At 33.0% G+C, this 25,355-nt stretch overlaps 3 protein-coding genes across 7 annotated transcripts; 2 read left to right on the top strand and 1 right to left on the bottom strand.

Annotated features, from left to right (window-relative positions):
- Nucleotides 1-421: 421 nt before the first annotated feature.
- Nucleotides 422-3,661, top strand: LOC114179806 (protein CHLOROPLAST IMPORT APPARATUS 2). Its single transcript, XM_028066268.1, has 3 exons — nucleotides 422-2,195; nucleotides 2,688-2,843; nucleotides 3,509-3,661. Exons 1-3 carry the CDS (start codon nucleotides 1,221-1,223, stop codon nucleotides 3,554-3,556), a joined length of 1,179 nt encoding a protein of 392 aa, XP_027922069.1. The 5' UTR covers nucleotides 422-1,220; the 3' UTR covers nucleotides 3,557-3,661.
- Nucleotides 3,662-8,436: 4,775 nt separating this feature from the next.
- Nucleotides 8,437-17,426, top strand: LOC114179920 (tRNA-specific adenosine deaminase TAD2). Of its 5 annotated transcripts, none has more exons than XR_003603548.1 (9): nucleotides 8,437-8,744; nucleotides 12,866-13,029; nucleotides 13,603-13,640; nucleotides 15,073-15,139; nucleotides 16,066-16,225; nucleotides 16,318-16,414; nucleotides 16,639-16,739; nucleotides 16,865-16,952; nucleotides 17,025-17,346. XR_003603548.1 is itself a non-coding variant. In XM_028066426.1 (9 exons), the coding sequence occupies exons 2-8, from the start codon at nucleotides 12,982-12,984 to the stop codon at nucleotides 16,900-16,902; spliced, it is 549 nt and encodes a 182-aa protein (XP_027922227.1). In that variant the 5' UTR covers nucleotides 8,437-8,744; nucleotides 12,866-12,981; the 3' UTR covers nucleotides 16,903-16,912; nucleotides 17,025-17,426. The 5 variants fall into 5 exon arrangements, 4 of the variants coding, with proteins under 4 accessions (XP_027922227.1, XP_027922226.1, XP_027922228.1 ...); XM_028066426.1 differs by having other exon boundaries at nucleotides 16,865-16,912; nucleotides 17,025-17,426; XM_028066425.1 differs by adding an exon at nucleotides 12,339-12,455 and having other exon boundaries at nucleotides 16,865-17,373.
- Nucleotides 17,427-20,186: 2,760 nt separating this feature from the next.
- Nucleotides 20,187-25,095, bottom strand: LOC114176442 (pathogenesis-related homeodomain protein-like). Its single transcript, XM_028061486.1, has 11 exons — nucleotides 24,655-25,095; nucleotides 23,592-24,105; nucleotides 22,917-23,082; nucleotides 22,592-22,712; nucleotides 22,378-22,490; nucleotides 21,923-22,258; nucleotides 21,608-21,844; nucleotides 21,426-21,515; nucleotides 21,254-21,304; nucleotides 20,653-20,859; nucleotides 20,187-20,558 (listed from the first exon to the last, which is right to left on the bottom strand). Exons 2-11 carry the CDS (start codon nucleotides 24,083-24,085, stop codon nucleotides 20,289-20,291), a joined length of 2,085 nt encoding a protein of 694 aa, XP_027917287.1. The 5' UTR covers nucleotides 24,086-24,105; nucleotides 24,655-25,095; the 3' UTR covers nucleotides 20,187-20,288.
- Nucleotides 25,096-25,355: the final 260 nt, after the last annotated feature.

The raw sequence follows: 25,355 nt of genomic DNA, 5'->3' as shown, positions 1-25,355 counted from the left end.
TCAGAGTAATAATTCTCACCCCAAACAACAAACAAATCATCTATATATTCTTTTTCTTCTAAAGAGACAACCAAAAGATATTGTTTAATAATATTCATGCGCTTTGCTAATTTCGAAAAAATAAAAAACTTTCATTTTAATGCATTTATGTATGAATTGTGAGAGCACAACAACAATGTGGTTTAATGCAAATAATGGCAGTAGTTAAGTAATGGCCGGCGCACATCCACTCACTCTCTCTATATATATTTACTATTTTGAAAAAAAATAAGTTTTAGTTTTATATTTGTGTTAAATAAGTTTTAAAATTTAGAATGTAAATTGATTATTGAATAATGTTAAAATGAAAAAGAGGAGAGGGATATTATAGTAAAAGAACAAGTTAAAATAATTGAAGAGGTAAAAGAGAGAGAGAGAGAGAGAGGGGTAATAGGAGCTTAATATGAATGGTCCCCACAATAGGAACAGCAGAGAAACTGAGCATTGTCTCTTCCTTCGTTGTTCTCGTCTCCATTGCTCCACCTCCTCCACTGCAAGTGCAAGTGTCAACACTCACTCTCTCTCTCTCAGACTTCTTCCCCAACTTCTCTTTCTCTCTCCTCCACCAAGTTACACAGTGTGTGGGCTTATACCCCTGCCAATTGCCTATACATACAGGGACCCCAACGGTTCTTTGCCTTTTATCTGCTTCACCTCGTGACCCTCTGCTCTGTCTCATTTCTCTCTCTCTCTCTCTGTGTTACTGAATTTAACACCACTCACCTTTCATACAATTCAATCCCTTTTCATTGGCCAGCTTTCCCTTATTCACACCAACAGTACTTCCTTTTCCTTATCCAACACCAAATTCGGTTCATCTTTTTGGGTTTCGGAATCGATCAATCAATGGATGCCCTGTTTTTGCACTCCTGCTTTTCCTACCCTAGCGCAACCTTTTTCGCAGACTTCCAACTCAATTAGCACCTCTTTCAGAATTTTATTTTATTTCCTCTGATATCACTCTTTCTCCCACTCTAATATTCCCAAAACCTCTTGGCCTTTTCTTCATTTCCTTCTTATTTTAAATAACCAAAGAGATTTTTTTTGTTGCTTGTACTTTTTGGGTTTAGGGTTTTGCGCCCCCTCTGAAAAAACACACACAAGCAGCCTATGTTCCACTCCGCGCCTCTTCAATTCTGAACATCATTGCATAAATTGTGCCACATACACGCATACAAACAATGTCTTCGTGTTTGACCGGAGCTGGGGGGAGAACCTACGGATTCGATTTCGAATTTGTTAAATCCCCGTCTTCCTCCACCAGGACCTCACACACCTCTTCTTCGCCTTCTTCAACAATCTCCGAATCGAGCAATTCTGCTGCGCTCGCAATCTCCACCAAGAAACCCAGAACGCCGAGAAAGCGACCGAACCAAACCTACAATGAAGCAGCGGCACTTCTATCCACGGCCTACCCGAACCTCTTCTCGACGAAGAACCTCAAAACGCAGGGGAAATTCGCAAAGCCCGCATCGGAGAATTTCGATTATGACTCTTCGGAGCTGTTTTTGCCGTTCAGGGTTTTGGACGGATCGTCTTCGTGTTTCCTTCTGGACCAACCGGGCCCCAAGCCCGTGGAGAGGCCCAAAGTGGTGAGCGTGCAGGAGAAGGCGTGTGGGAGCCCCGGGGAGATAAGCTCCGTAGTGAATTTCAATTCTCTCGAATTGAACGACGACTGCGAAGAGAGCCTCGACGCGGAATCGATTCTCGACGAGGAAATTGAAGAAGGGATCGATAGCATCATGGGGAGCAGGGTCCAAGAAATCTCAAACGACGCCGTCAATAACTTTCCCTGGATAATGCCTTTTGGCGGGAAATCGGACTTCCCCAGACCCCGTGTCAGCGCTCTCCGACACGTCGACGACGGAAACTGGTGGAATTTTCCGGCCGTCGATATTCATCAGATATCTCCCAAAATTAACACCAAGCCCCCTCCGGTGACCGCCGAGAAGAAGATGAAGAAGAAGAAGGTGACAGCGATTGCGGCGACGGAGAAACCGGCCGTGGTGGAGTTGAAGAACGCGGAATTGCCCAAACCGAAACAAGGTTTGATGTTGAAATTGAATTACGACGACATTCGGAGCGCTTGGTCCGACCGTGGGACACCGTTCGCCGACGATAGCCCACTGGCCGACTTGCCGGAAACTGACGTCACTGTAAGTTCCACTAAGTAACACTAGCTAATACTCTGTTGATTGCGAGGTTTACGAGGAAATAACAGCGTGTTTAGCAAGAAACTTTATTTTAATTTAATCATTTTTAAAATTTAAGCTAATAAAGTTTGGAGATTGACTCCACGGTTAGGATTTTTAATCACGTGGAGTATGGTAATTCGACTTTCTAAAACTGAGATAGTAAAGTATTTCATGCATCTCTTGCTTCGCCCCTCTTTACTTTACTTTTCACGCTAATCTTTTAAAAAATTAAAGTTCTACAGTAATATTTAATGGATTTCAATTTCAATTTGGGTAAGTTATACCGGAAAAAGGTTAAAAGTAAAAGCATCTTTTATGGTCTGGTACTACTACGATTTCATCTATTATTATTTTTAATTATATTTGTCTTGCATTATTAAAATTTGTTCGTGATGATGTAAGGGAAGTAGTGAATAAGTAACGGAAATTGTGTTTTGGCGTTGTGGGGGACAGGCGCGGCTGTCGCAAATTGATTTGTGGTGGGACAATGGCGGAGTGAGAGAAGCTAGCGTGCAGCGCTACAAAGAGAAACGGCGAACGCGGCTGTTCTCGAAGAAGATCAGATACCAGGTGAGGAAGGTCAACGCAGATCGACGGCCCAGAATGAAGGTACGAGTGAGTTGAGGACAGTTGGAGAATTTTGATTTAAAAGAAAAGAGGAAATGTGGTTTATGATTTGGTGATGATAATTTTGGATAATGAGAGTTTATTTTTGTTATGGAGAGTGGACCCAGTTCCGGTGATTGGCCACTTTGTCCAACTTTTGAGGATCTATCTATTTCACCTTAGTTTGATACCTTCCCACTGCCATTGCCAATGCCAATGCCAATGTTTTAGGTTTATATTCTTAATTTCACCAACACTTCCTGACGCATGCATCTCCTTCACTTTTCATTCCTATCACAATATTCACTCTAGATTCTTTCATCATACTATATTACTCTCTCTCTCTCTCTCTTTCCTTATATAAATAAATAAAACATGTTTGGTATACATTATTGTATCCTATGAAAATGAACACATGTGTGTGTATAAATATTCCTATGTCAACAACAGATTTGGTCGGCCTTCATTTTTATTGGACACCATAATTCTGATGTGATGATGGTTGGTTGAACAAGGTGGCCTAACTAGGACGAAAATTTCATACCAAAACCAGACTAAAAAGGGAGAAAGGAATAATATAATGGATGGTTTTCTTAAGAAATTAAATTATGAATTATGGTTTCATTTATGTTTGAGGTAGCAAGTCTAACTTGTTTGTGATGTGGCAGGGGCGATTTGTTAGGAGGCTCAATTCTAGCTCAAATGCACACAGATGATTTTGTATGTAAAGAACAAGCTTTTTGGGACTCTTCTTTAAAAACAATAAAAAAAGTAAAAAAAAAAAAAAGAAAAGGAAAGAGAGTTTATCTATATTTTTGTAACCTTTACTCTTTTTTTTCCCTTTATAGTCCTTTTACTTTTTGGGTTCTTCGTAGTTACTGCACTGATGCTGTATGAAATATGCAACGAAATAGTCGAAACAAATTGCCTAAGATTCTATTACACGTAAAATTCTCTTGGTGTTTCCTATGTGGTTAACAGTAGTTTCCGGTTAGGTAAAGCTGACAAAATTAAAAAGAAGAAAGTTAACGGTGATTATGCTTTCCAATCATATGACTTTACAGATTTGTATTAATTTTAATGATAATGATTTGACAGGAAGCCATGAAAGTAAAAGGAAATCACCTTGACCGTTGAGTTGGCCTTCTATCGAGAGATACAAGTTTAGTGTTCAAATATGATTTTTAATTTCAACACATTCATTATCAACTTCTCTCTCAGTGTTAACCTTGTCAATTAAGGCAATATTGGTTTATTCCAGTACGTCATAATTAAGGATTGTAACAGTCTATAATAGAATCATGGCCACCGCAAATTTTACCTTTTTTGCTTCATATTAGATGTCCCCTCCTGAATTCAATATTTAAATTCCACGATTCTCCATTGTCGTTGAAGACAACATATATGTGTTTCAAAATATGTTTGAATGAGTTTTTCGAAAAATAAAACTGAAAACAGTTTAAAATAGTTTATATGTAAATTAAACATAAATTTTAAAAAATATATGATTTTTTTAAACTAATTTTAAACTTATAAACAAATAGTTACATTTTATTTTTCTTTCTAAGAAATATTTACCCAAAATTCTTTTAAACATTCTTAATATTACTTTGGCCCAAGTTGCATGTGGTATACGGAAACTTATTTGAAGGTTGGCCATGCTTATTGGACAAAGGCATCTACAACGTAGAAAAAATTACACTTTATTTCTGATTCGTTACCCTATTGGGAAACCCCACGTCTTTAACTTCGGACATGGCACTTTCATTTTGTATTGGTTTACCAGCTAAAATAGAAGTATACTTTTGTGCATAGAAAGAAATATGCGTTATCATTAATTCAATCTCAATTAAAACAGTCTGTCGTAATTAATTTGATTCTTTGTTTTTTATTTAATGGTCTATCACTTTATTATTTTTACCTTATTTATATAATATAGGATTTTATACTTTTTTTTTTTTATCTTTTACTGATAAGGAATGATAATGAGATAAGTACAAATTTCACTTCCTCGTTCTTATTTTTAAAGTAAAAATTGATTTTCATTTTTATATCTAATAAGTACACAAATTTTTGTCTTAACCTTATTTGCATACAGGAACATATTCATACATGTCAATATTAATTAAATAAATTTTATAAAAATTACGACAATGATACATAAATTTTCTTCATACAATGTCAACTATTAAGAAACAAAATATAATTTAATAAATATCAACTCATAAATAACAATTGATTCGTGTCTTTCCACACGTGTGTCACGTTGTTTTTTTTTCATGTACTGGACATTGATTAATTGGTGTACATTTTTGGTAATTTAGAAAATAACTTTTATTTTATGTTTCATGCTTCATGTTAATCTTAATATATATATATATACTAGTGTAAACACAGGCGCTATCGCGTCTGTGTGTACGCATTTTTTGAATTATATTAATAATTGATGATATTGTAATGTTATTAATTTAATAAACAAAATAAAAGTATATTTATAAAAAATAAAATAAAATGTACGGAGAAAATAAGAGAAAAATAACTGTTGATGAATAGTAAGAGAAAAAAAGAAAAAGGAGATAAGTAAATAATTTTATAAAAACTTGTAAAAGTAACCGTTAATTTTTAAAAATTTAATAAATAATTAAATTATAAAGGGTAAAGTTGGAATTATGAAATGTGGACACAAAAGAGGGAATTCCCTTTATATATAGTTATATATATATATATATATATATATATATATATATATATATATATATATATATATTATGTATTAATTTATTATAGTAGTCTCATGAGGTACAATAAAGACATGTAATATTAAAACATAATTATAATTATAACATTTGTATAAATTTTTTGAAGGTTTTATTTACGTAGATCATTTTTTTGTTATTTTATTATTATTTGTGTATATATTTTATGTTTTATTCAATAAAATTAACAGTGTTTGATTTAAATATTTAACATATTTGCATATAAGTGGAAATATCAAAAAAATTAAGAAAAATAGTAACAAAAGTTGATTATCAAAATCATCAACAATAGAATATATTGATAAAGTTTGTTATTCCAATACAATATAAAGTTCAAAGCTGCAAATTCAGTCCAATTTGAGTCATTTACCGACGAGTAAAGTCGTTCAGCAAGCTGAATTTCAAATAATCTATAAATAAAGAAATTGGTAGAGGTAAAAAGATACAAACCTTTTGGGAAATAAATCACCCCTTTTGGAGAATAGAGGAAAAAATAATGTTTTTAGGGAGAATAACATTTGACCTCGAAGGACATAAGATAGTAGCGTAATCTGAATACTCAGGACATTCATTTTTATTCTTATTCTAGTATTCAAAATGTTATTTTTTTCCATTACTCATTATATTTTTGTTTTGACTGCATATTTTTCTATATTGTGTATTGGGTGCAAAATATACAAGTTAACACTTAATATAAGTTAAGTATTAAAAAATGGGTTACTTACGATCAATTTAAAGCAGAAAAAACACAAACAAAAAATGAAACCCTACCACGAACTACAACACACAAAAAATGACAAAAAACCTAAAATCACCAATAATGAAATTTTTAAAATACAAAATGCCAAACTTTCATACTTTTACACTTCAAAACATGTGTTACTAAACATAAAAAGTAAAAGAATAACAAATGCCTCAAATTTGGTACCATGGACAACCTAATTGCCACCTCAAAGTTTCAATAAACATGGACAACTTCTTCAACGCTATTGAAACCAAATGGAAAGGAGAATCACAAGGATAAACTTTTCACGAGTTTAACGAACATTGAACTCTTCTTTTACATAAGGGGTCAACAAGATTGAGTAGAACGACCACGAAATTTCTTTTATGTAGGCTGAGTTTCTAACCACAAATAATACTTTATGGATTCCAACAATAGAGATGAAAAAGAAGAAGAAGAAGAAGGACATGAGAGACGAAGCAATAGCCAAAAAATAAATTTTCAAGGAAAGTGTATCTTTCCCTAATGCCAACGGCAACTTAAAAAAAAAAGTCAAATGTGAAATTCACAACCACATTAGATGTCACTAGTGTAAACACAGGCGCTATCGCACATGTGTATACGCATTTTTTTTAATATGCATGATATTATATCAGTAATTAATGATATTGTAATGTTATTAAGCTAATAAACAAAATAAAATTATATTTATCAAAAATAAAGTGAAATGTATGGACAAAATATGAGAAAATAATTGTTGATGAATATAAGAAAAATGAAGAAAGAGATAAATAAATAGTTTTATAAAAACTTGTAAAAATAACAATTATTTTTTTAAAATTTAACAAATAATTACATTGTAAAGGGTAAAGTTATAATTATGAAATGTGGACACAAAAGAGAAATTTCCTTTTATATATAGTTACTTTCCCTAATGCCAACGTCAATTTTTTTTTTTAAAGTCAAATGTGAAATTCACAACCACATTAGATGTCACTAGTATAAACAAAGGCGCTATCACACATATGTCTACGCATTTTTTGAATATGCATGATATTATATTAGTAATTAATGATATTGTAATGTTATTAAGTTAATAAACAAAATAAAACTATATTTATAAAAAATAAAGTGAAATGTATGGACAAAATATGAGAAAATAATTGTTGATGAATAGAAGAAAAATGTAGAAGGAGATAAATAAAGAGTTTTATAAAAACTTGTAAAAATAACCATTAATTTTTAAAATTTTAACAAATAATTACATTGTAAAGGGTAAAGTTGGAATTATGAAATGTGGACAAAAAGAGAGAATCCTTTTTATATATAGTTATAGATGTAATAAAAAAGTTGTCAAAAATTATAGTCAATATATATCATTTTTCCACGAGAATAAATTTATCAACTAGGTTTCGTCCTGACTAGGGATGTCAATGGAGCGAATAGGATACGGGTAGTAGCTCCTCCGTACCCTACCCGCTGGATAAATATTGTCCCGTACCCGCTGGATAAATATTGTCCCGTATTCATACATGTGCGAGTATCCGTTATATGCGGATATATGCATATTTTTTTAAAATTCATGGATATCCACGGATACTCACGAGTATTTAAAAAAAAATATTTAACAACAAATTTTAACTATAAATTTAAATAAAAATACAGTGCATAATATTGATAAATTTCAACCAAAGTACAAATAACTCATTTAAATAGTGTTGAATGACAATTTATAAATAAATAGAGATTTTTAAAAATCAGATTATAAAAAAAACTCATTCAAAAGATGTGTTCATATTTTAAATTTTTTTAATTTAAATTAAAGTATAACTGGTACAAATATTTACGTGTACGGATATTATGATACTCATATCCATCCCATTATAAAAATTAACCGTACCCATTACGTGTAGATATTTATTTTCAATATTTATTTTCTAATCGTTGTGAGTTTTATTTACATATACCCGCAAATATATATTTTTTTACGTCTTAATCCCGACTATAGATATTCCATTTTCATTTTAATTTTTAAAATATTCATGATTTACTGCACCATTTTTAGGTTTAAAAACTACGATTTTATAAACGCTGCCTTTGAAAAATGTGGGCTAAAGAGTATAACCGTGGCCTCTTTCTTAAAGACAAGATTGTGAAAAAATCTATTTTCCCTCCACAAATTTTCACATTTCGTGCGTTTCTTTTCCGTTCCCCTCTACCCTATGAATTTTGTTCACATCGCCGTGTCTCCCTCGAATCACCACTGCACCGCCCAACTTCGTCTCCGTCTCAGGGCACAACCCCCTTCTCCATCTACCTGTCAAACCAGCGCACCACTTCCACTGAGTTTTGTGCCTCCCTGTCAACACCATCGTGCGTCTCCTTCTCTACATCAGAGGTGAAGTTCGTGAATAGTGAATAAAGGTTAGTATCTTATTCTCCAACCTACGAATTTTAGGGTTTTCTGTTGTTTTGGTTAATTCGCTTAATTTGATTTTATTGCTTTCCGTTTTGTGTCCAATATTTTGGGGTTTAGGTTTTATTTTGTTATCGGAGTAAGATTTGGTGAATCGGGTATTGTTAATAGGTGCCCTTTGCTGGTCTTAAGATTTTTTCCCGCATAGGCTTTCTTCGATCTTCATGTTGTTTCGTCAATTTGATTCACATTCTTATCCTATTGATCTTCTCTTGATTCATCCCTTTGATTTTACCTTGCCAAACTTGTACTCAGAATGCCTTTTAAGACAAATTTACTTAGGTGAAAACAATATAGTTTGCTATAAAATACTTAAAAAAGCAAAAGAGTATACTAAGACAGTACGTATTTCACACTTAGATGAAACAGTGCGATACAAAGCAAATATTAGAGTGGTTTTGGTTCGTTGTGCCTTTTTTTGGTTTATAAAGGAAGGTGGCTTGAGCTTTTTATTCCTGCACCCCATAATGAGTGTATGCACGCGTTTTTTCTATTTTCTGTGTGTGTGTGTGTAGTGGGGACTGTATATTTATACCGAGAGTGGTGTGTATATGTGTATATATAAAATAATCGTAGACTTCTTGAGAATTTTCTCTCATTAATGGTATTGTCAAATTGTCCAATTAGTTATGTGCTTAAAACAACTTAATTAGGTGTAACCAATACCAAATCTATGATGATTTCCTATGGGCTAAACAAATCCAGAAGTTTTGAGTTTGATGAAAGGAAAAACACCCATAGGACTAAAACCATGGGTCAAAAGTCAGTTTATTGCAAGTTGTATATGAAACTGTATTGTATAGAATGGGATAGGCTGCATTTCTAAACCGTTCTTCTGCTACATGGCCATTACCCATTTAAGAGCCAGTGTGGTAGCCCCTTGAACGAGAATGCACTATTTCTCCTCCAAATTGTACCATGCTAGCATGGTTTCTCAAGTGACTAAACAAGTATGTTGGTCAGTACCCAACAGTAGCCCTGACCCAAATTCCAGTCACCAATGTCCATGCTTTGGGTCCTATTGACACGGAATTTCATTATGGTATCTTAGAATTATTAAAGCAAAAAAAAAAAATGAATGTTAGATATAGAAGTATTGAGCTGTCATATGTCCATATAAAAGTTAAAGATATAGAATGAATTGCTATATATAGTTGATTACATTATTGATAGAAACCTATATGTTGTCCTTGTTTTCCTCTTCCCATTTGTCTTTAAATATCAGGGCATTTGCCTGCCAATGACCCTACCATACAGTCTCTGCGTAGCTCTGTGGCATATAAAATCATACATGAATTAATTCCCTTTGTGACAAAACAATGGATAACTAATATTTGTATGCAAAAAATCTTTGCAGAATCGACATGTTTTAGATATAAGATATAGACATGGAAACAAGGACTGAATCTGAGATGATTATTTGGAATGGTATATACCATTTGTTTCAAGCTTCTAATTATGTCGTAGAGCTGATTCTATATACCATGATCATGCAATGTAGGATTGGTATCCATTTGCTGGCAGACTAGAGTTTTTCTTGTGTTCTTTGCTGAAATGCAAACTAACTTTGAGAACAATAGTATATTTTGTTCGTGCCATCTGAGTTCTCTTATAGCCTAGGTGGTATCTTTTGTTTGTGTCATCTGAGTTGGCTGGATTTGCCTGTCATCCTGCTCTAATACTTCTGCAACAGTTTACATGTCATTTAATTAAGAGGAGGCCTTTTACCAACTCTTTGAAACATAGTTCATTTACTAGAATAATAGAGCCAGCAGGTTTGTTTATTAAGTTGTGGACAAACCACTTGGCTGGAAATTGTGTGCGTGTGCAGAGTGGGAGATGAGAAATACTAGAAAGAAATATTTGTCTAGATTATCCCTCAGCTGAGGTGAGGTATACATAATTTTATTTGATATGCCGCACTCCCAGTTTCTGTGAGTATCCTCTTCCATTCGCACACACCCACCTACCTGCACATCCACCCACACCCACATCCGCCCGCGCACATACGGCCCTCAATTTTATGCTTTTGATATCACCTTCATTTATCAGGACTGATCCAGGGTCGAAAAATCTCATTACTAAAGATATCACTGTCTTGAAGCTAACAATTCTAGACTGTCTCCTTTGATATCAGTTATCATCTTTGGGTTGTGGTCATTTGGGGCGATGGGTATTCTCCTTTGGAGAATGCCAAAAACTGATCTAAGTGTTTGTGATCCCTTCACAATGTCTGGGATAAGAGCTAATGTTTCTGCTATGGCCAGCGAAGTGATGATGAATACCATGAAAGACTTCATGATATTTCCAACATTTGACTCTTTCTTCTTGATTAAAACTGATGCATACCAAAGGCCATCTGCATAGGAACAGAAAGCCAATAGCTGGAATATGCCATAGCCTAAACCTGATATGTGGTCCCGTAGAAGAGCTTGATTGTTTGGTTTGTTCAATGCTGATGCAAACTGGATTGAGATTCGATCTTTTGGTGCGCCAAACGCTGCAACAGTTCGTATGTTGGCAATAGCTTCACGAGCCAAAGAGGTTGCTTTGGAGTAAACATGGCTATAATCTCCTCCATACCCCTTGAGAAATAGTTGCAGAAAAAATAATATAAACTTGGCTATTCTTCTGGTTGTTGTGCACTGAAGAATGACACATGAATCACGCACTAAAACACGCGGCATAGAAGAGCAAATCATCCGTGAAGTGGTGTTATGAGGCTAACCTCAGTGATAGAATCTTTTATGAGCATAGGAAGGCAGGCTAAGCAACTGATGTTTGCTTCCAACTCTATGGGGATCCAATAACAAAAGATGTTTGCGTAATGGTTGATAGTCTACCAGCTAGAGCACTTCTCATTAATGTTTCATCCGCAGCTACCATGGCTCTTAGTGAGCCAGTGTTGTTCTCATTCTTATCAAACCATCATTGTTGAGAATGTTGCAAGTTAAATTAATTACAATACTTTAGCTACGTAAAAAAGGAGAGAAGAGGTAAAAGGTGAAATTAAAATGGTTGGAATTTCTCAGGCCAGAAAAGTTAATGCACGTGATTATGATAACAAGGCTTTTGCAGCCATGGATTATAATAATTTTATACGCTGATAGTATATTAAAATAAAACATTTTAAAATAAAATAAAAATCAGAGTAAATAATAAAATGAAGGAATGAATAATGTATTTTTATAATAGTATTATTTTATCATAATTTTTTTTTAAATATTTAGAAAAATAGATCCATAGTCGATTATAATCAGTTACAAATAATTGTCAATATAATTTTAGTTAAACTATAAAAATATATAAGGGATTTCTTTCTAATATATATATATATATATAATTTTATCTAATTATATTTTAAAATAAAAAAGAAATATTTATTAAAAGTAACCCTACATACTTCAACTACTTTATAATACTGTTCTTTCATGCAAATTTGTAATTGATATTGTTATTCTAAAAATATTTTATTTAAAATATAAATATGTATATTAAATGTACAAGTGTGTTGCTGAAGTTGAAGTGTTCATTGTTACCAGATTTCACCTTTGTCGGTGTGAAGAAGGGATCTTGCCGAAGACACTGTTTTTGCGGAAGAGGGCTAAAGTCTATTTACAGCCACTAGACTTAAAATATTGGATTAGTAATTAACTTAAGTATGATTATTCTTAGCCTACATATATTTTGAATATACTGAAGATAGAGTGATTTCATTCAAATGGTGATTGGATGTACGATAGATGGTGTAATGGTAGAAGAGGTGTATAAGAAAAGGATAATGATATTTTAACCCATTATTTTTGATCCACTACTAATTTATCATTTTTATCATCTTTAGATCATCACATCACTACAAAAAATTAAAATAGATGATCTAAAAATAATGGGAGTGGTAGATTAAAAATGGATAAAAAAATGTGGGTTAAAATATCATTTTTCATAAGAAAATATGGTAGTGAAACTCACGTTAAAATAGTATTTATTTATTAAGCAATCAAACCCCTCTTTGTGCCGAATAGAGAGTTTTACATCTATGTCAATAATCACTCGTTCTTCTCTGTCACAGTTGCTGTCAAATGATAGGGGGTTTGGACTTGAGAGAGAAGGTGTGAAGTGAGTCACTAAGCGTTGCGCCTCTCTTTTCTTCTTCCTTCGAATCCCTGTTCTTTGCATTGGCCCAGGATGACCTCTCCTGAGACCCTTTCGTTCATGGAGCTAGCCATACATCAGGTAATGCTTTGCAAACATTTTTATATGCACCATTCGTTTCTGCAACTATGCCTCTGGTAGGTAGGGTTGTGTTCTTTTCTGTAGGTGATGAACTCCATTGATAATTTTTTCTGAAATTAACTGTGTGTGAAATAGTTGATTATGTGGTTTCTTTGCTTATTGATCTTTATAACTCATCAAATTGGAAATGATGGGAGGCGTTGGAGTGAGTTGGTGCTAGGTTTTAGTGGAAAAAAATGTTTGTCTTCTTCATGATATTACGTTTAAACTGACAATTTAAGCCATCTATTTCCCTGACTATGTTGATTCTGCTTTCCTTACATTCACCATGTAATCTATGCGGAAATGTATTATTATTAATATTAATATTATTATTTCATTGAAGGCGAGCCTTAACACTGCGGTAAGGTTGCATACAGTGACCCTCCCTTGTACCTTTTCATAGCGAGGAGCCGTCTGTCATTGTGGAACTCTAGTTTTAGATATTATTGTTATTATTATTATTATTATTATTATCATTTCATTGGATTGAACTCTTTTTATTTCTTGTTATTACTCTGATTTACCTGACAGGCGAGGTTAGCTTTGGATGCTCTTGAAGTGCCTGTTGGGTAAGTTACCTTCACAATTTCATGTTACTTGAATATCCTTGGAAGTGCAACTTGTGATTGATAAAAGTGTTGTTAAGATTAGAAAGTGTTAGGCACGGGTGTTGATCCGCATTCACATTCATCACTAGTTCTGGTTGATTGCATTAAGACAAGGCAATGGATTCTATGGTAAGAGGATATTTTGTCAGATAGTTGAAATCAGAAAATATTTTAGTATTTGTCTCTAATGGCTCAGGAAGGAAGAGGGTGATATTGATTTTAATGTTGAAGAAGATGACTGTCCTCCTTGGACCATAAATATATCTAAAGAAGTGCATAGGAAAGTTTGAGCTAAATGGGTCTCGGTGCTATGATGACTGTATACGCGACAAAAGAGGGTGTAATAAGAAATTGCTTAAATTTTTAATTGGATTTGGGACACGTGACAAGACTTGCATGACTCCTATTTAAAAGACAAGGTACTGATTAAACAGAAAGTCAATTATATGCATCAGTTGCTAAAGTCATTTCAAGTCAATACCAATGGGATTTAATGGATCAAAAGCAGAGTTGTAATGACTGGCAACTGAAAATGTTATGAGTCTCATATTGAGTAGGATAAGCTATTTGATGTGATACTTAAGATTTAAGGTTTTTCCACTTAGTGAACTAGTCTTTTGGGTTTCTTTACTTAAATCGTAGTAGTCGGTGTTTTCATAAAGAGTTGGGTTATGGAAAGGGCTGCCTACGAGTTGGATTAAGGTGCAAAGTGAATACTGATAGGTGATTAAAGCCCTTATAGGGAAAAAGGGTACACCATCGGGTCAATGGATAGAATGAAGTCTTCGTGGATGTCAGCCCTTAAAGGGGATGAAGTATTAGCTGTCCACATTGAGTAGGCTAAACTATTCGATTTGATACGTAAGCCTTTAGGTTCTCTCACTTAAAGGACTGCTAATCATTTTGATTGAACTCTCCTCTTGTGCTTTAAGTCCTAACCGAAACATGCTATGGGATTGATTGGTCAAATCAATCTGTTATAAGCCGGAATGTTTGAAGATCATTGATCTCTTATGTATTGTACCAGATCCAATCAGTTGAACTGCTTTTTGAATTTAGATATGAATGCCCCTTTTCATTGAACTATTGACATCAAACAATTGGATTAGCATGTATAGTCAGAGATTAATTTATTTGGTAATAATGGCTTGTTGTTTTCTCCTTTAACATCATAGTAACCTTGACACATGGTGCATTAAACATTTACTTGTAATTCCTGGTATGCTTCCTATCATTTGTTGGGGTGTAAAATCGGCTGAAGAAAATCTTTGTTCATTAGTCACCTTGATTGTATTCTGCATTGAACTGATTGGATAGATTATGTCTATCATTTCCTTAGATCATTATTGCTTTGGTTTACTCTCTTTATGCAAACTGTGGTTTTTGTTGCCAGATGTGTGATTGTTGAGGATGGGAAGGTAATAGCCTCAGGCAGGAACCGAACTACTGAGACACGAAATGTAATGCTTTAACAATCTATTTGTTGTTCATAACTGTGGATTACTTTTAAATGTTATGCTTTTCTGCTGAAAACTTAATTAGATTTGGTTTCTGTAAGTTTTTTTTTTCTTTGATAGAGGCCTTATTAGCATGCATTTTTGCACAGTATAAATGGTATCTAAATAGCAAGTGAAATTTGAAAATTATATAGTTCTGAAAGTAATGAAGAACTCTCCTTTGTTATGGCATGAAAAAAGTGGGAGAGTTTAAATAGGTATTTACTCAACCGTTGTGAATGGTAACACGAGAACGAGAATTTTTATACAGAAAAGTGAGAATTCTTGTTACCTGAATGCCCAATATTTATTTGCGTGAATGGAAATTTGTAGAGAATATTTATAACAATTAAACACGTTATTAAATCTATAGTTATAAAAGCCATATACATAGTGAAAACTGATTCACTCTGGCCTTAAAACAGTGAAATTTAATTTCTACTTAGCACACAGTGCATTCTTCAAGTGACAGAAAACATCCAAAATGTGATAATACGTGAGTTTATATTATTTGCTTCCAGTGATAATTGGTTCATATTTGCACTGAATTTACATGTCTTTTTGCATTCTGCTACTGGTTTTATTGACTTGGATGAGTGATCGCACACCTTGTTAATATTTGTTTTCGCTTAGTCCTTGGTTGGTGGCTCCTAATGTGATTTAGTTTAGTACTTCTACTTTTAATCATAAAGAAAAATATTTGATTGTTCTTGTCAATTTTTTTGTTATCAAATAATGGTAAACAAAAAGCTTTCATTTTTTCTTACAAAACTTATTTACTGTTATTTCAAGTTTCACACCAAAGCTTTATGCAATTCTTTAGTCATCTTTTGTTTGGCTGTTCTTCATTACTGTAATCGTTTTATCATCCACGCATTTGTTATTATCAGGCTACAAGGCATGCAGAAATGGAAGCTATAGACGTTCTTCTAGGGCAGTGGCAGAAAAATGGACTTTCAATGTCTGAAGTTGCTGAAAAATTCTCAAACTGCAGTCTTTATGTTACCTGTGAACCATGCATAATGTGTGCATCTGCTTTATCAATTTTAGGTATGCTGCTTGTAGTCTTCAGTTGAACAATCTATTACAGTTGCACTCTTTATATTGTCATTTCTAATTCATTTGTTTGTGTATTATTTCAGGTATAAAGGAAGTATTTTATGGCTGTTCAAATGATAAATTTGGAGGCTGTGGATCGATACTGTCACTGCATTCAAGTAACACCGCACCAGTCAATAAGTACATCTCTTAACTCAGCACCATCTATGCAAGCCTTGTCTTCAACTATTCTATCATTACTATTATTATCATTATTATTCTGTAGGCTGCATGTCATTTACTGTTATTATTTTTACTTTGTCAGTAAAATTATTAATTGTTGTTTATTGTCTTTCTACCTTACATCTGTCCGCTACATCCACTAATGTATGTAAATAAATAATTCTTATTTTTCTTATACACAGTGGAGCTCCATCAGGAAAGAATTACAAATGTACTGGAGGTATAATGGCATCAGAAGCTGTCCTTCTCTTTCGAACATTCTATGAGCAAGGAAATCCCAATGGTAAGTTACTCGCGTCCTTTCTTACAAGCGCACAAAACCTTCTAAAGCTTTACGATATTGTTGACATGTGGTCCATTTACTCCATACTAATAAATAATACTTATGCTCTTTCTATTTCTTCTCAGCTCCGAAGCCGCACAGGCCTCTAGCACGTCAGGAATGAAGTGTAATTTGTATATCACCGGCTTCGTTTCCGCCATTTCTGTGTACAAGGTTTTTGATTATGTATGGCTGAAAGTTGTTTCTTACTAATCCATTGGTTTGAATTTCTATTTTGTCTTACAGTTGCTGATATGGTATCTGTCATGAACCGGGAATCTGCTCTACCGTAGCATAGTGGGCGGGTTCAAGCTGGTGTTGAATGTGACACAACGCCTTTCAATTCGAAAATCAACTTGATGTATAATTTAAAACAATTACTAGAAAGATGAATCACATGTTGTCGTTCTAACCGATTCTTTCTTACAGGAAGTTCAAACTAGTTGCAAAATGGAATTGAAGCTATTCAATTTTGTTAGATGTTTTAGTTTCTGGAAGGTGCAGTGAAGTTCGAACTAGGCTTCTTTTTCTGTCGGTTCAATTTCTGGTGTAAAGTATTTTTTTACTATTCTGGATGACTCTGACGTTTTACTTAGGTTTTCTTATGCAATCATAAAAATGAGGTGCACAAATTTTTAACCCAAATTTTCTCTTTTGTGAAAACTCAATTTAACACCGTTATAATAAATATTCGGGATGACAATTACGGGGAATTATTCTCAAAGTAAGATTTTTTTAAAAATGGGATACTATTTATCAATATTCTTGCATTTATTCATTTTAACAAAATGGGTGATCGGGTGAAAATATAGATATATCATTGAGTTAGTTTGAGCTTTCTGTTTTTAGTTTTATATTGCTTTACAATTTTTGGCAGAGTATATATCTACTGGAGGTCATATAATTAATAGGTTATGCACATCTAACCTTTCCAAAAACTTTAGAAAAAATTCTCTTATTCACACTTTAGAGTTTTTGAATGTCTAGCCTATGTTACAAATGTTGATGTGTCTTATAAGTTTGCTCTTCGTGTCAATGTGTTTTTCTTAATTATTCAATTGGTCAAAAAATATACAATATATTCTTATCAAGTGTTCATGAGTCGGGACGTTATTTTCTATGATTTTTTTTTCACGAATCTATCTTTTCTTTTTCACCTAAAACAGACTCTGTCATAAGTAAGATAGTAAAACAAAATAATAATTACATTATTAATTAACTTAAATATTGGATGATAAATATTTAATTAAAATGTATAAATATGTTGATTACTCAATAAAAAAAAATCAATTAAAATATATAAATGAGGATCTTAACATATTAATTAAATGATGGACTAGGGTGTCACATCACATTGATAGATAAGCCTGATATCTATCTATAACTATATATAAAGGGGATTCCCTCTTTTGTGTCCACATTTCATAATTCCAATTTTACCCTTTACAATTTAATTATTTATTAAATTTTTAAAAATTAACGGTTAATTTTACAAGTTTTTATAAAACTATTTATTTATCTTCTTTTTCTTTTTTCTCATACTATTCATCAACAATTATTTTTTTCATATTTTCTCCATACATTTCACTTTAATTTTTATAAATATACTTTTATTTTGTTCATTAACTTAATAACATTACAATATCATCAATTATAAATATAATTCGAAAAATGTGTACACGCAGGCGCGATAGCGCCTGTGTTTACACTAGTGTTTATAATTTTTTTTCGCTCATAGTCTTTAATAAATTTGTACCTTTTCTTTTGTTCTCCGTGTCTTTTATAATATTTTTTATTTTATTTTTAATTAAACTTATATGGTTTATGTTGACATTTTTAAATTAACGAGTGTTTATTAAGTCACTACATCAGTATGACTGGTGTGTATTCTTTTAAATTACCTTCTTAAAAAAAAATCAGTGATAAATATAATGTTGTTTTGCTTCTATTAGGATTTGTACTTCTGACATTTTTTTCAGTATTCTTTATTTAAAGGTCAAATTCAAAGATGAAAATGAATAAGTATATGTTTTTTTATCATTCTCTATATTATTTTCGTCTGACCGTTAAAAGTAAAAAAATAAAACAAAAAACAGGTTGCAAATCTTAATGAAAAAAAATATTTTTTTTTATATCACATTGATTTATTTATTTATTCTTTAAATAAAATAAGTTTTAAACAAATATGTTCAAAATGAAAAATCTTGAACATTATTCAAGACAATAAACAATAAGATCTTAAATAAAGATAAATTTTTTATTGGAGATCAAGATGAAAACAAAAATTATTGAAGACAAAAACTAATATAAATAGATTTATCATTACAGAAGTAAAAAAAAAATGTGTTCATTTTCCTCGGTGACAAACATATCACTTAATGAATAATAAACTATAGGAACTAAAATAAAAATTATTGAAAATTAAAATAATCATAAGACTGTTCATTTACACCTATTGTAGTGTGCCAAGGGAATAGGGTGCAATGATTTGAGAGAAAAAATTGTGTTCAATACAATAGATCTGAGACTGAAAGAAGAAGAGAAAGAACGAGATAGGGAAAATTTTCAATCTCATTTGAAATGAGATTATTTGAGAGTGATTTTGTTAAATTATCCTTGTATCCTCAATTTTTTTAACTTCAGTTCAAGTTTGGAACCGATTCCAATTTAGGTGAAAATTGCATAATTTTTTGTCTTTGAATGTATCATATTCCACATTTGTATAATAATAATAATAATAATAATAATAATAATAATAATAATAATAATAATAATAATAATAATAATAATATATTAGTTTTAACCATAAGAGAAAAATTGTAATCTTACATTTCAATTTATTAAAGTTTTATTTTTTATCTATTACATAATTTATATTATTCACAAATTTTCACAAACCTTACCTCTAAATTTACATATTTTCATTCCCAAATCTTTAAAAAAAAATAACATACATTTTACTCTCTCTAATCCACTACGATCCATTTCCTCCCTCTCCCCAAATCAATCTTTTAAGTGAAGAAAGCCTAAGTAAAATGCTGGATAAAAAAGTTTTCTAATCCTTTACTTTTTAAACAGTGGATGGGAAGCATGAATTGGTCAATAATTAAAATACAAAGCTCTACCACATTCCTTAACTATTCTGGTTCACTGTATTGTATAGAAACTTAACTCACTATATTTACTTCTCCTTTCTTTTAACTAACAAGAGAATGAAAAAAGAAAAGACAACTTTCTTAATAAATCTGCTTTTGCATTTCATTACAGTTACAAATGTAAGATTTTTTTTTTAAAATAACGTAGGCATTTATAATGAATGATGTTTGCTATGTATGAGTGAACATGAAATGTGTGGTTTTGTATATCTACAGAATAACAATATCTGGCTTGAGGTATCATCAGCAATATTATGAAGGGGCGTGAAAAGAATTGGTATTACTATGGTTAACTTGGGAAGTCATACAAGGAGACAGGAATTAACTGGTTTGATAAATTTTGCAATAAAAGTTATCATTCAGTTTTTTCCCTTAACACAGCTGTGGGTACATATACAATGGATGGTTCATTAGAATGGGGTTCATCTGAACCCTTTACACTGAAACTTTGAATTGTTGATAATTTTTGTTTCATACTAACTAGTTTTTGCTTCAATTTGCATAGTCTTTCAAATTCCAACTCTGCCGTCTGGGAATCTCCTACAAATTTAAAACTTACCAACCTCTTCTTTTTCTTCTTCAATAGTATCTTCAAGCTCACATCATCACTGATCTCCATAGACTCCTGAAGGGGAAAAAGCAGTGAAAACTTGTTAACCGAGGACCATCCCAATGCAAGAGAATTATATTATATATGATAAAGACTACTGGAAAAGCACCTTGTTGCCATTTTCTTCAGGAGGTATTTTCTTGCTAGAAAACTTAATTTTCTTTCTTCCACTGACATTTTTAACATCCTTCTGAGAATGACTTGTAGTAAATTTCAAGGTCTTTGATTTCAAAATATCAGTTTTCTCCTGATTTTGTAATGTGGAGTTCTTTGTGGAAGTGATTCCCTTAAGTTGATTTGCTTCTCCTGCTTGATGCTGAACAAAATCCACTTATATCAGAGTTCATTGCAAATTCCAAAGGACTACAAAATTTGACTGTCTGACACAAAAGGAAGTAGTAAATCTACACACACAAAAAATGCTAAGTTTACTCTCTTAGTCTTCTCATATAATTCTAAGGCTTCTCTCTGTTTTCAGTCATCGATTAATCCTATTATATGATTTTAGTTATAGTAATCTAAAATTGCAAAGCTCAACATTTGTTCAGAATCAATTTCATAAGAAAAATAAGTGTGTTTTAAACACTATTATAAACAACTAGATGACAGTTATAAGAAGAGCTACTAGTGCAAGAATTGTTTAAAGAAAAGAAAGACAAAATAGACTTGCATAAATTGAACAATGAGATATTAAACTTTGGCTGGCTTACCTTTCTGCTTTTAAGTGCCAAGTAACGTGCATTTTTGAACCATTTGCTGACCTGCATTTTCTAGCACAAGTTAGCAACAGAAAGTTTGAACAAATAAAGTGTTTCTAGACATGTGTGCATCAGTGTGCATCAGCAAATTCGAATGGAAGATAGATATAAAGTAAGTCGGCACCTTCTCAGTGTCAAGTCCTAGCTCTTTTGAAAGATTCTCTCTAATAGATCTTGGAGGAAGTTCATTCACAGCAAAAACTTGGCGAAGCTTCTGGCTCATTTCATAATAAGATGAAAGGAGAATGAATTAAAAGCGCATATAACCCTTTTATAGATAAATTGACCAAGTGTTTCTAGTAGTACCTCAACTGAATCACGTGGAATCCTAAAACAATGTCTTTTGATATTTGTGCCTGAAGAATTTTTTCTTGGTATGTTGTTGTTGTGCTCATTATTGGGGTGAATGTTCTCACTTTCATGCAACGTCATAAGAGAATCAACAGCATCACACTCCTTTTCTCTCCGCTTTCTTTTGCCAGGACCCCAGTCTTCGTCTTCACTCAATTGTTCATATGCAGGAGCTTCCTTCCCAAACATTTCCTGGGAAAATGAACTCAGATGAATCTTCTTTTCCATTATAAGACAGCAAACAAATCAATGACAACTTCATATACTTACATCATAAAGCTGCTTGTAATCAACAGCTTTTCGCTGCCTACGCCCACAGGCTTTGCCCTCAGACTCATCAGAATCTATGCTGGTATTGACAAAAAGATATTCATGACTGACACCATGTACTGGAAAATGTTCATCTTCGGAATAACACAGACTGGTAGAACTGCTTAAATCATCAGATGCACTATCATTACTTCCTTCCATGTTGATATTGTGGCTGTCTTCTTTCCTCTCTGGGTCATAATCATCATCTTCAGAATCATCTGACGGCCATTCTTCTTCAGGATTCCGTAATGTAGTCTCACCATCAGGTATAGCAGCCTCTTCTTTGAATACATCCTTTAATTATGCCAGAAAGGAATTATTAGGTGAACCAGTAGGAATATAAGGAATAATATATGTAGAGAGAGATGAAAACAGAAAAATAAATGGTGTTAAGAGATAATAAGATTAAAAACCTGCCAAGCACTGTGCAAGGAGAAGTGAGTTCCAAGATGAGCATTCATAGCTTCCAGTATTTCCATCTTACATTCACAGAAATTACAAAACCAGTCCTGCCCTCCAGGAGGAACTGCAATGTATAATTAAACAAATAATTTCTTTAATGAAGTCAAAACAGAGGAATTGCAACCTAAAGAACAACTTGTTATCATATAATGGAATTTAACTTACCATTTTCAGTGTCTAAAGAAGGGTCCACACATTTTTGGTGAAAAGCACGCTTGCATGTACCATAGCATCGTATAACATCATTATCTGAAGGTTCTTTACGCTTGCACTTAGCACAGATGATCTAGATTGAGAAAAATAGAAGACTGAATATACAGTTTTCAAAATGTGCCTTGTCATTCCATACATGATACAACTTGACTTAAGAAAAGGCATGAGAGATGGCTCTCCGTTAGAAAAATAAGAGAAGGTATGAAGCTGGTTCACAAGTATTAAATGGAAAGAATAGAGAAACATTTAATACAATGAAGTGCTGATACTTGCTCACATGTTCATGACAACCAGATCCACCTGGAGCGATTGCAGAATCTTCAATGCTACTCAATGAACCAAGGGAATCCAATTGGCGAATGGCATCACGAATACCAAGTCTACATTTTAAAATTTGTTTCCTTGCTCGTTGTAGCTCCTTTTCTGGCCTAATCTTTTCTCGACTGTGAAAGGAGTTTCCATCAATGCAAAAAATAGAATAATGATGAGCCACACTGCCATTTGTCAATTTGTCAAGAGCTAGCGTTGATCAAAATAGCTAATAATTGTTTTCAGGTTAAGATTGCACTGCATTGCCATAAGCAGTTGTCCATGAAGAATGTTTGGAGACACCAATCCATTCTGGTTTATAATCAACGGTACAGCATAATCATTCTAAGTTTTTCATGCAAATAAATTCGGCTCAAATGGGTACATGAAAACTCCAGCTATCACCTAATTCAATGGAAGTGTAACTCAATAAACCAGTCATTTATCTATTTACATTTCTCTTGAATAATTTAATCTCCTAAACATTTCAAGTAACATAGAGCATGCACCTCTTAGAATAACAGTAACGAAAATCAATTAAAAGGAACACCTCCTAACTAAATAAATTAAAAGGTAACATATGCATGTTATTCACCCAACCTTTTTAGACAAGAAGAAAGCTATAGGAAAACTTATACCGTACCTCTGACCTTTCCAACCTTCTCCAGAGTAAGCATCAATAAGGTTCTGCTCTAGCTTCATTTTGATTAAAAGATACCGTGCTCTCCTCTGCAGGCGTGAAGGATCATCAAGATCCAAGTTGTTCCTTTGTCTTTTCTTTGTTCTCTTTCTCTTCATTTTTTGAAGCTTTACCTCCCCATCAGCATTTTTCCCCTCTTTTCTAGAGTTAAGAGAAGCTCTTTTGTCTTGTATCTTTGAGAATGGCTTCTGTGAAGATTTTCTGTTCTTCGAAGGCAATTTTTGTCCAGTAGTCAATTTCTTCTCTGAAGAATCCTTACGAGGTCCTTTGATCTTGAGGGAAGAGATAACTCTCTTCTTTGATAAGTCAGTGCCAACATTTTTTGTGTGAGATTTCGGTTCCACTTTCACCTTATCCTTCTTCCCTTTCGTACGTGCCTTCAAATGACCAGATTTTTTAGATCCTTTGTCGTTTGACTTCTTCACACCATCCCGCATATTGATTGATATGTTAAATCCTGAAATTTCAGCACAAAACATGAATCTTGCGAAAACAAAGACAACGATTTCACAGAAATTGGTCTTGTCAATGCATACTAAGTTGCTCGTTATCCATTGATCGGGTATAATTACACAATTACCTTCAACATACACAGAAGAAAAAGGTTGAGTAGTTAAAAAACGAGCATTACAATTGATCAAATTCTTGAAATCAAAGCAGGATGGAACAAGGCCAAACATTATATGAAACGGGCAAAAAACAGTGGAGCATTACATATGAATATGAGTATTACTCGTCGAGAGAACATTGAATCATGAATTACTTGACTAGTTCAGCAAAATAAAGAAAGTCAATATACGATGTTTGAGACATGATTGTTAGAATCACAAATAAGTCATCCTCAGTTATTCAAATCGAGAAAAAAAGCACTTGTAATAAGCAGAAGAACACACACGAAATACCCCAAGTACTCAAAACGACCAATACACCACGAGCCTCAAGACCTTGACTTTGAATCCAAATGTCTAACCCCACAAGAGTTTGAAGCAAAAGAAACAAGACCAACCTGTGAAGGAAGAGGAATATAGTAAAGATCAGAACTTTGTAAGGCCCTGAAAGGGTGTGAACATGGTGACAGTGCAGGAGTTGCAAGGATTGAATGGGTGAAGTTTAATTGAGAGATTGGTTTGAATTTGAAATTGGGTCTCAGATTCCCAATGTTGATTGATGAAACCAGTCGCCGTCAATAGCTACCCCAAGCGCCACAACGGTTAGCTTCTTGTTATGTTGCCATTCCCATTCATTATATGAATCTCTCTGTCTCTCTTTCTTTCTCTTTTCTCTCTGTGTGTGCTTCTATTTCACAAGTAATTGTGGCAGAATCTGAAACAAGAAACAAAATAACATTGATATAGTCTTCAGAAAAAAGAAAAAAAATCAGGTTCTGTGGTTAATCATAGGCATTGTTGCCTTTTGTGTGTAGCCAATGTGTCTCAACTCGTCAATGAACAAAGGAAGCAAAAGTGCTTGGTTATATGCAATGAGAGCATGAATCTTTTTGTGATCTCCTCATAGATTGAGTTTAGCAGAAAGAAATTACTGATTTAATTTACTGCCAGACTATGTTTGCATCAATCAAATTGGTACATAATTATGTTATCAAAATTAAAATGAAAGTAGGCAACAACAATTTCGATTTTATTTCTGTTTTTTGAATAATGTTTTTATTTCATTTATGTAGTTGTTGCTGTCAAATAATTTGAAGTT

This window comes from Vigna unguiculata, chromosome 3 (assembly GCF_004118075.2).
Source record: "Vigna unguiculata cultivar IT97K-499-35 chromosome 3, ASM411807v1, whole genome shotgun sequence".
Classification (NCBI taxonomy): Eukaryota; Viridiplantae; Streptophyta; class Magnoliopsida; order Fabales; family Fabaceae; genus Vigna; species Vigna unguiculata.
This window is presented reverse-complemented; position numbering and strand designations above follow the sequence as displayed.

Bases quoted from the DNA above. Each gene is read 5' to 3' on its own strand.
- LOC114179920 (XM_028066426.1), top strand. From the start codon at position 12,982: ATGACCTCTCCTGAGACCCTTTCGTTCATGGAGCTAGCCATACATCAG. The intron at 13,030-13,602 runs GTAATGCTTTGC...TTTACCTGACAG, and splicing joins TGGAGCTAGCCATACATCAG to GCGAGGTTAGCTTTGGATGC. The intron at 16,226-16,317 runs GTATGCTGCTTG...GTATTATTTCAG, and splicing joins ATCTGCTTTATCAATTTTAG to GTATAAAGGAAGTATTTTAT.
- LOC114179806 (XM_028066268.1), top strand. From the start codon at position 1,221: ATGTCTTCGTGTTTGACCGGAGCTGGGGGGAGAACCTACGGATTCGAT. The intron at 2,196-2,687 runs GTAAGTTCCACT...TGTGGGGGACAG, and splicing joins TGCCGGAAACTGACGTCACT to GCGCGGCTGTCGCAAATTGA. The intron at 2,844-3,508 runs GTACGAGTGAGT...GTGATGTGGCAG, and splicing joins ATCGACGGCCCAGAATGAAG to GGGCGATTTGTTAGGAGGCT.
- LOC114176442 (XM_028061486.1), bottom strand. From the start codon at position 24,085: ATGCGGGATGGTGTGAAGAAGTCAAACGACAAAGGATCTAAAAAATCT. The intron at 23,083-23,591 runs GTACGGTATAAG...CTCCTTTCACAG, and splicing joins GAAGGTTGGAAAGGTCAGAG to TCGAGAAAAGATTAGGCCAG. The intron at 20,860-21,253 runs GTAAGCCAGCCA...GATTTTGTTCAG, and splicing joins TGGCACTTAAAAGCAGAAAG to CATCAAGCAGGAGAAGCAAA.